The sequence below is a fragment of the Sprattus sprattus genome (assembly GCF_963457725.1).
Source record: "Sprattus sprattus genome assembly, chromosome: 9".
Taxonomy (NCBI): domain Eukaryota; kingdom Metazoa; phylum Chordata; class Actinopteri; order Clupeiformes; family Clupeidae; genus Sprattus; species Sprattus sprattus.
In genome coordinates, this window is record NC_137928.1 from 17,633,348 (window position 1) to 17,643,408 (window position 10,061).

Genomic DNA, 10,061 nt, shown 5'->3' on the forward strand with positions numbered 1-10,061 from the left:
AATGTAGCTTGCTACCTAGCGAGCTAACAATAATAAACTGGTTTTAAAAGTACATTTGCAATTCATATTCTGCGGACAGAAAATAATGAGTGCTACTGATAAACAATATGTTAGACGAATTTATTATAATTGCACAACAACTTTTGAGAAGTTAGCTGGCATAACTATGGGGAACCTCAAGACTCACCTGTCATCTGAAGTGGTGCTAAGTTGTCATCGGTTACTATGGTAGCACATTTCCAATGAGTTCGGTTAAACCATTTCAATCAACACCACAAGAGATTTACAAAATAAACCTATACTGGATAATATATATATATATTATTTTATCGCATTTCTAAAGTAAACGAACAGAATAGACTTATCGTAATAGAATTTTATTCAGGCGCCCACTTGGCCACCAACTGCGTTAATTTCCCAGCATTCCTTTCGGACTTCCTTTTCCTCCATTTTTTCTTACAGTGCAGGTAAGCGAGTGAAATAGAGAAATTTAAAGTTTATTTTTTTTAAAATTATTAAAGCGTATTTGTCTGCAATAATTCTCATTTTTAGTAGAGGAATAATTACGGTTTCTAGGTAAATTACTCAGTACACCGATGTACAAGTGATGCCAAAGATTTTATGTGGATTCCGTTTGGGCTAGTAGAAACCGAAGTTGTTCCTAGACGAAGTGCTGTTCAAATACTGTTGAAATTTACAATTAATTTCAAATGCGGATAAATAGACAAACTTGAAACAATGCCACCCTAACATGTGTTTTTTGATTCGAGTTGGTCCTCTTGTTCATGCTCTAAACTACTCGTGTTAGCATTCTACCGATGTATGTTCCTAACATTACTTGGTAGCTAACGATGGTAGCTTGCTAGCTAAAAGCATTGACAGAGTTTAATTGGTATTGAGATATGTAACGTATGGTTATGGGATTCACCAAGGTCTTATAATGTCTCGAGTCGCCTTTGTGGAAAATCCAGCATTCAACCCCTGTTTACTATAATATTTACTGTAGAGCGGTGCTGTGTTGGGCAGTTACAGCAACATGAGCATTCATTCTGTGGAACTGTTTTTTTTTGCCCTGGCAGGTTAGCTAAGCCTGGAAGAAAATCAATCACAATGCCTGGAAGGTGAGTAACTGGCAATACAAGTTTGAAATGTCCCTTTCATAATTGAATTGGGATGGAAGTGAAGTGGGCAAACTGTATGTCCCCAAATTCTACATATTTTGACTGCAAAGTAACTTGTAGTTGTGATGCCACTTGATAATGATGTAAGAAGTGTTGGGTCATGTAGTTCAGATGTATAGATGTTTTGCACCCTGTTGGTTGTTTTGGCTTGACTGAATGTATTGGTGTTTCTTTCAGACTGTGGAGCAAGGCCATCTTTACTGGCTTCAAGCGTGGTCTGAGGAACCAGCGTGAGCATACAGCCCTTCTGAAGGTAGAGGGAGTTTACACAAGAACCGAGGTTGATTTCTACTTGGGCAAACGCTGCGCCTACGTCTACAAGGCCAAGAAGTGAGTTCTTGCCACTAAAGCATTTTGTATTGTTTATGTTGCTGTTCAATGTCTGATGTTAACATTGTGGGGCGATAGTGGTTTAGAAGGTGAAGTTTTTAAGCATTCTGAATGCTAGTTCGAGTCCAACTCCTCACCAAGTGTCCTGAATCCTGGACCCCCTGCCATTTCCAAAGTGCAGGTTGGCACCTTGGACAGTAGCCTCCACCATCAGCGTGTGAATGGGTAGATGACAGGTGTAAACCTGTATAGTGCTTTAGAGTGCTCTGTGATTAGAAAAGCACTATATAAAAGCAGTCTATTTACTGTTTTTTTTGAGCGTGTGTGTCAGAGCTAGGTGATCAGTCTGGTCCTTTCTTCAAGCTTAAGGACGGCTTGTTGAAAGTTGACCATTTCATGTCTACTGAGAAGATAATATTAAACATTCTCCATTCTGATCACTTAAAGTTATATAGGGTGATGAATAGTTTTAAACATGTTTAGTTCTGTCTTGCATGTGCGATACTGAAAAACACATTTTCTTGTGTGCCTTGTGCCATCTTCGTTTGGCGTTTTATTGACGGCCTCCCAATTGTTGTTTTCAGGAGCACGAAGACACCCGGTGGCAAGCCCAACAAGACGAGGGTCATCTGGGGAAAGGTCACTCGTGCTCATGGAAGCAGTGGTATGGTGCGCGCCAAATTCAGCAGCAACCTTCCCGCAAAAGCAATTGGACACAGGATCCGAGTGGTAAGTACAAGTCATGAGACTCCTGTTCTCTCATCCTCACTCCGGTCTGGTATTGTGATGTGGTCATATGTTGTCATAAGTCCTCTCCTAGAAGGGGGTTTGGAGCGCTATTCAAGTCTCCTCTATCGGTCTTCTCCATCTATCAGTAAAGATGGCTCCGGAATGAATGGAACACAAAACTAAATAGTGAAAAGGCTGGGTATCTAGTAGGCACACCAGGTGATTAACGCCTTTATATGACCATGTATCAAAATTGATATCAGGATGTTCCAGAAACTGGAGAAAAATCTTTAAAGATAAACATATTTGTAGAATCATGTACAAGTTTTGCCCCAATTTTTTACAAATATGTCCTAGAAGAACAGTAGTTTTTCTATGGATTGATATGGTCTAGAGCCCGGTCTGCAAATCAGCAAATCACCTTGTATCTACTGAGTAAGTTATATATTCTTTCGGTAGGAGAGTTTTTAATGGCTGATGCATTTAAAGAACTAAGTAAAGGAAAGCTGAATATCTTTTCTCAATCTACCTTACCAGTTTTGTCATTGCATAGCTTGTCCACCCAAGAATGCAGAGCAATTTTGGCAGCACTTTTTCCCAGGCCACAAATTTCTCACCACTAGGGCTGGGCGATATGGGAAAAAGTTATATTTCGATTTTTTTCCCACCAAAATTTTCGATTTCGATTTTATATCACGATATGAACAAAATCACCCCAAAATTTTTTGAAAAACGTACATGCAAATACCCGCATTCTGGTCCATTTTACCATGTTTTTCTCTGAGATGTAAATCATGTTATCAGCATATCAAATTCACAATTGATAAAGGTTTGGTGGCCTGATAATTATGTTGGCTACATTCAAACCACCTCATTAAAGTATGACTGTTCAGGTCAGAAATGGCCAAATGTGTATTGAAACCCAAAGTCTTTAAGGATGGAAGCTGCCAGAAGTAAACGGTTCACGTAGGGGAAATAGTTTTCATACATGGCAAAGCTTGACAGCATGCCCAGCACACCAATGTTCATTTTATTTGTGGCATTGACATCATCTTTCGTGTGTGAGTCAAAGAGAGGTATACAAGTGAGTGACACATTAAAAAAAAAAAATCTTCTTTGGTGAGTGTGTGTTTAGTCGCTGCTGTCGTTAGAAAAACTGCCATTAGCTAGCTAACGTTAACGCCAGATTAGATCACGGTTGTTATGGCAATAACAATACGATTATAGCCAGATAATGTCCATTGGGTGGTCCTTAATTGTCCACTACAGGTAAAACTTGGGCAACTCTGACTTACTTTCCTCTTCTTCGAAAAAAAAAATCCGTATGTCCATTTCTGTGGTCTGCTTCTAGCGCGACGCTCCGATCAAATCAGAGGATGAATGAACATTAATGACAGTTGAATCTGCGTGCGTGATGAGGCTGCGTAGTACACCAGGAAAACGCGGAGTGGATTTATATTGCTGTGGGTATTCCCCACTGATAAAGTTGAATGGATTTAATTGTGAAGCAATGGAAAGAATAATGGACTAGTAGACCAGCAGTCACGCACGCACTATTTTGACTGCAAAAGTGGGGGGGTCGAAACGACTTGTTTTGAAAAGTGAGGGGGTCTTGTCCCCCCCCCAATTACATTGTCGCGACGCCCATGGGCTACGTGCGGCGCTGTATTCGCGGGTCTGTGAAAACATAGATCTTTTTTTTTTTTTTTTTGAAGGCGCCGTCTAATCAAATGTCTCATTTAAAACCGTAGGAAAAAATTACATCGCGATTAAAATCGAAATCGAAAAATCGCCCAGCCCTACTCACCACTACTCCACCTATGTAAAATCTTCGACTGCACAGTACAGCGGATACTTATCTGTGTCTTTATGGTTATCAAATATCTTATTTACCAGAGAATGTTCAGCCTACCCAGGTTTGGCAGAGCTAGAGCTAGTATTACCAATTGTCATCATAAAATCATCACCTTAAAAGTGGGAGCATTAATTAAGTGATGGGAGGGGGCTAACCAGTTTGCTGGTTAATTTTTGAAGCAGTAAGGCTGTTGTATCAAGTAACACAACAACTGCTAATTTTCTCCCTCATTATTTCCCAGACATTCCCCGGTTTATTAGGGGAAGATAAAATGGGAATGAGCAGGTAACATTTATAATTCGCCTGAACTGCGTAATGGGTAATATACCTGTGATTCACAGATCAGTGCAGACCTTCAGAGCAGTTTTTAGAAGCCAGTTTAGTTAGCTCACATTACTACAAATTGCGTCAGGTTTATGTTCACTCTCATAGGCTGAACTACTCACAACTACAGTAGGCAATAGCCAATGTAAACATAGTCTTGGACATAAGTACAGCATACATGCTAGCAACCTAGAAATGCTTGGCTGGTGCTGTTCTGTTGGCCCACACCACTTTTTTGCTGCTGTTGACAAAATTCCATTGTTGCATTTGACCATCGCATCGCTTGCAGTTTGTGGTGCCCGGTAGGTGCTTTGGAAGTTATAAGCTCACAGGGAATACACGCTGATTAATGTGAGAATCTTGAAACAAGCAGGCTACATGAAAAAAAAAAAATATGTTACTCCTATAAAGTACTGCATAGTTCAAGATTATTTAAACATTATATAATCTCGAAATAATCACTTACGTCACATCTAAATTTCAATACATTTTTGTTTCTGCTAACTAATATAAGGGATCGCTGTGCCTGCGGTTGCATTTCAACCATGCATGGTTCTGAGTGTCCACTGGCACCCAAATTCGAGTGCAGCTTGCAGTCATTTCCTGATCTCACTCCCAATCTCCCTCTCCCACCCACTTCCTGTGTCCTTCCCTGTCTTGTCTGATTAAAGGCAAAGTATATCATTGATTTTTATTGGATTTTTAAAAATCTGTATTGGTCTTCAAAATCCTGTATCGGCCAGGCTCTATAAGGGTCAAGTGTTGAAGATGTGCGTTTACCCGGCTCACTACAATACAGTGCCTGAAACCTTGGTGAACATACATGTTAGTTCAGCTATTCCCTTTAGTACTAAACTGTTTCTGCTGACTCTAGGTCTAAGAGACTAGTGTGGGGCTCAGTTCAATCTTGTAGGGTGCTTGCACAAGCCTAAGCAGTATAGGGAAGTCTGGCTCTTACTCCTACAAACAATTGTCTTCCAAGAGACTGGATAAAATTAAAAATGCTCATGTGTAGTAGCTGTGTTTTTTTTTTTTTTTTTTTTTTTTCTTAGAATACAACCTAAAATTGGTTTCTGCAGGAATGTCAGTGTTGAAAGTTTCTAGTATAGAATTAATTAACAACAACCTTCAAACAATCATCAATTTGTTTACTTGAACAAAATTGTGTTCAGTAGCTGCTCTTGACGTGGTCCCAATCCTGCATTATGATTGCTCTGTGTTGTCAATATTGACCTTGATTCCTCATGGTTTTATTGAGTCAATTAAAAGGGGGTTGGGGTATAGTGGCCCATTTCTGCTGCCTTCTGCCTGTAGCCTTTTACTGGGTTACCGAAAATTGTTTCTGCACTAACTGGCCTCTTTCTCTATGCTTTTGTCTTTCAGATGCTCTACCCATCCCGTGTGTAATGTGCTGTTGTGTACATACAATAAACAAGTCTGGTCCAAATGTTGTGTGTGTTCCTTTTACTCTGGTGCTGCTGAGAGTGGACTTGTTTAGGTGCCAGTCGGTTGAGCAAACAGATTGGAACGTAATCTGATGACTACAGATGATTCTGGTTGTTAAATGTTTTCCAGTGCCACCACATAGACACTGAGTCTGTCCCTTGCCATGAAAAGTTCCTAAAATGTGACTCTAAAAATTATGGTTATTTGTATTGTTGAGCCATAATCAGGAATGGTTGTTCCATACAGGTTAAGTTCTTAAAGTTGTATCGATGGATGCTGAAATTATTCTATATGCAATTTTTTAAAGATGGAGTCTGAAATTTGTTTGGGTGTGCTTCAGATGGCAACACCCTAACAGGGAAACTGCAAGAACCTTTTTTTAAATAGTCTTAGATATTGCAAAGCAGCATATCATAAAATCTGTCACCTCACCCTAGAGAGAAAAATATTGATAGTGTAACAGAAGTCATTACCCGCAGGTAGGGTGTGCGTCAGCACTGAAACATCAATATGGGGAACACTGGAATTAAAGAGATGACTTCTTGGATTTAAATTATCACCTTGCATTGTGTGGAAGTTTAAAACAAAGTTCTAGTGGTGGATAAATAATTTTGGACTTCTGATGACATGATTGTCTTAATGCACGTTTTATCACGCTGACATGTAAGCAATGACCCATCTGACGATGTGGTGTGGATCTTCCATCATCATGAGTAGTAATCTTACGTAAGAAACGTTCGTAGATCCCTGACTTAGTGAAAAACCAAGTCGGGACACACTTCGAACTCAGCAACGGGTGATGGGAACTGGAGCGTTCAGTGGAAAAATACTACAGCCCCTGTATAACTGCAGTGTTCGCCGGTCACCTCCGCATTATGTAAAAGAGATGCATCATATCCCAGAAAGACTTGGCTTTCCTTGCATAAATAACCTATAAGCGCTGGTTGTTTGAATAAAGGAAAACTTTTAAGCCAAACTACGTCGAAGCAACATTTTAAAAAGGCAAAAAAAATAATTATCCAGATGTAAACTTATACAGTGGCAGTCTTCTGTCAGAGCGAATGTTCTGAAAAATGACAGGTAATTTCAGCCTACATGGGTATGTCACTGTGCATTGTCTCAAATACAAAGTACTCGACCATCCTGCCTTATTGATCAGATTCTCGTACCAGGAGCGCGCACGACAGCTTGAACGCGCATCAGACGGACCTATGTTTGCTGCGGTCCTGTGGAGAACTTTTGGGTTTTGTAGTCTTCTGTTTTAAAGACGACGCCCTGTTGACGCTCATCGGCTGAACTGGAACTACATTTCCCATGTAAACATATGCTTTGGGTCCCTCAAAAGACTGCTTTATAAAGAAGTTGTTTTTCCTCGGTGCCCGTTCTGGATCTGTTGGAAGACCAAGCGGAGACGCAGGTAACTGTTGCAAGGGATATATCTGATACAACTCAAAATATCCGTTAATTTTTATTGTGCAGGCTTATAACACACATAAGATAACAGCGATGTAATGACATTTTGTATTGTTCCCCAGAATTGCCTTTAACCATTGCTGTATTCTGTATGGCATCATTTCCATATCTGTCACAACAGTCATGTTATATGATGCTGTTGTAGTGTTTCATTGTTTCTTACAAGTAGGGCCTAATATTATGCGTTGACGTAGAATGTAACATAGGCTACGGGTGTTGTGATCGTTTATCCGTTATGTTTTCGCATCACAGTCGAAATCCAAAAATAAGACATAGTCTTCTGTATAACGCTGTGAACAACTTGATAAGTGAGAATCATTCTGTGTCATTTGCGTGCTTATTAAATAATGTCCTAGCAAAGTCTAAGTAATGAAAATCATTAACGCCTGTTAAAAGGTTCAGCGATTCAACGTCTGTATTGTCTAGTGCCCATGTATTATTTTCATCTTGAATAGAATCACATAGCCTATAGGTAGGCTATTGTGTTGAATTGATTCTTCGATGTGTTTTTAAATATTCTTGTATCGACACAGCACGTGAGTCGTTTGATGATGCTGATAGGCGATGCCATTGTTTTCATTAGTATACCTTAAGCCTACTGTAGGCTCCTGGTTAACTATTTTCCTCACAAAATTCGCTCCTCTAGTTGTTCTTTGGTTATGATATGAGAGGTTGACTGAACCGTAAAATGGTCTCCTGATTTTGGTGAGAGTAGGCTATTTCCGGAACGCTGTGTACGATAATAGGCTAACCTACGTCTCCGTTGTACAGGGAAAAGTAAACTGTATCTGTGTTAATGGTGATGGGGTTTAAAATCGGCCTGTACGATAAAAGACTCCATCATTTGTCTACACTCATCCTGAGCATTGCGTGTATCCCGTCTAAGTAACCCAAACAATGTGTCCGGACAGTTTTGATAGGCCTTTTTTCATTATTGAAATGTAAGAAAGCTATATGTTATTGCTTCCAAAGGTATAAGATATCCGAAGTGAGACAGCGTATGACACACGGGCCATATTATAGTAGGCTACTAGTTTATTATAACACTGGCGTATAGACAAGTAGCCTATGCCTTTAGAATAACCGCAATGCTCAGGTATCTAAAAGGTAGGTCTCCCTGGTTATAGTTTTTCATTCACAGATTGATGCTTCTCTATACGAATTAGAGTTAAGTTTATGGACGAGAGGGCTTTCCCTCCGTTAGCACCGCATATTGTCTGGGATTGTTGGACGTTTTCGTGTCTGTTATTTCGGCCTGCATTAAATGGGACAACCAAATAGAGCTCATAACATCTAGTTGTTAAAGACAATCGACCTGGAAAAAAAACAACCCACCTATTCAAGCCCGATGACAACAGTTTTTAGCAAGTTATGTTTTCCATAACAACCGGGTCAATGTTGTAGGCTACACACCGCCAGCTTTGTGAATTGCTTGACTGACTTGCCTTTCTGTCATAGTGACAGTGACAAAGACAGACAAAGCATTCTGAACGCAACAACGCCAGTCAGCGCTCCTATGTTGGTGAAAAAAGATGAAAGAACATGATTTAGGAAAGGACTACCTGGCACCTGGCCCTGCGTATCGGGCTGTACCATCCACAGAGACCTTGCCTGGCTCAGAAATTGATCCATATCAGCTCTCCAAGGTTCAGGTGAGTCTGCCAGTTTTACTAACGTGTTCACTCCATATTTGTTCATGTTACAAATGCTGTCATTCTTTTCCTGTGATATTTTATTTCACTCAAATCTTCATGAAGAAAACAAATAGCCTATTAGTTCTTATTGAGCATCACTATGGTGTCTTTATTTTATCCAATATTGCAAAACAAATGACTTGTTCTTTGTAATCACTGATAGTTAATGTCATGATGCATCCATTCTTGTGTAGTTCACATGGGCTCAGCAGCAAACAAATTATTTGGGTGAAGGCCATGTGGTACCTCCTCTCACGTGTTTGGCTTAATTGGTTACAGACTTACCCTTTCTAATGCAGAGGACGATCTGTCTTAGCCCCATGTATTTGGCAGTCAGTGTTTGGCAGAGCTTCTGGGAAGAGAAGGCTTAGGCTGGGTGATGGTGCAAGTGGAGTGAAGTTAAAGTTTTGCTGAGTTGGTGAGCGGTCAGAGCGGAGTCCTCCTCACTGATTGTGTTTAATTCACTTTTTTTGTAAAAAGGTAAAAAGGCTAAAAATAAATGTAAAAAGGCTTACTTTGGCTCGTGTGGGTCGAGGACATTATTTAGTTGCGAGAAAGTAAATGAGGGTGTTGAATGAAACTTGATTGCAACATATTTATTTTATTATCTATAAATATGATATGCGATGGGCTGCCTTTGGTTGTACGCCCGAGTCATGTGCTTATGATGGGAGACTGTCTGAGAAGCGCACATGGAGACTACAGGCCCATTGAGAGGTCTTCAAAAACCACAATGGAGCAACAGCTGTTGTTTTGTGATTAGTTTATTCTTTGCATTTGTTGTTCTCTCTCTCCCTTTCTCTCTCCCTCTCTTGCACTCCCTCTCTCGCTCTTTGCCAGCTATGTCAGGGCCAGATTATGTTCAAGTGAGGTCCAGGGACACTTCACTTTTGGAGCCCTCGCCCTTCCCCCCTCCCCCTCCACCCACCCCTATAGACTTCCATTAAAAAAAATCTGATGTAGGCTTTATAAAATTATATTTGTCTACAATAATGATCCTTTGCAACTCTTAGGGATTTTTCAAAATGT

General features: G+C 40.1%; 2 protein-coding genes across 2 annotated transcripts in view; both read left to right on the top strand.

The window, feature by feature from the left end:
• Positions 1–436: 436 nt before the first annotated feature.
• rpl35a (ribosomal protein L35a) lies at positions 437–5,866 on the top strand. The gene is made up of 5 exons (XM_080844227.1): positions 437–467; positions 1,080–1,121; positions 1,359–1,511; positions 2,096–2,240; positions 5,803–5,866. Exons 2-5 carry the CDS (start codon positions 1,111–1,113, stop codon positions 5,824–5,826), a joined length of 333 nt encoding a protein of 110 aa, XP_080700353.1. The 5' UTR covers positions 437–467; positions 1,080–1,110; the 3' UTR covers positions 5,827–5,866.
• A 1,340-nt stretch (positions 5,867–7,206) lies between these two features.
• The window catches only part of abcc5 (ATP-binding cassette, sub-family C (CFTR/MRP), member 5), a 29,691-nt gene continuing 26,836 nt past the window's right edge, over positions 7,207–10,061 (top strand). The window contains exons 1-2 of the mRNA XM_080844640.1: positions 7,207–7,282; positions 8,797–8,990. Coding sequence (XP_080700766.1) covers positions 8,871–8,990 — 120 coding nt within the window. The 5' untranslated portion in view covers positions 7,207–7,282; positions 8,797–8,870. The remainder of the gene's footprint in view (positions 7,283–8,796; positions 8,991–10,061) is intronic.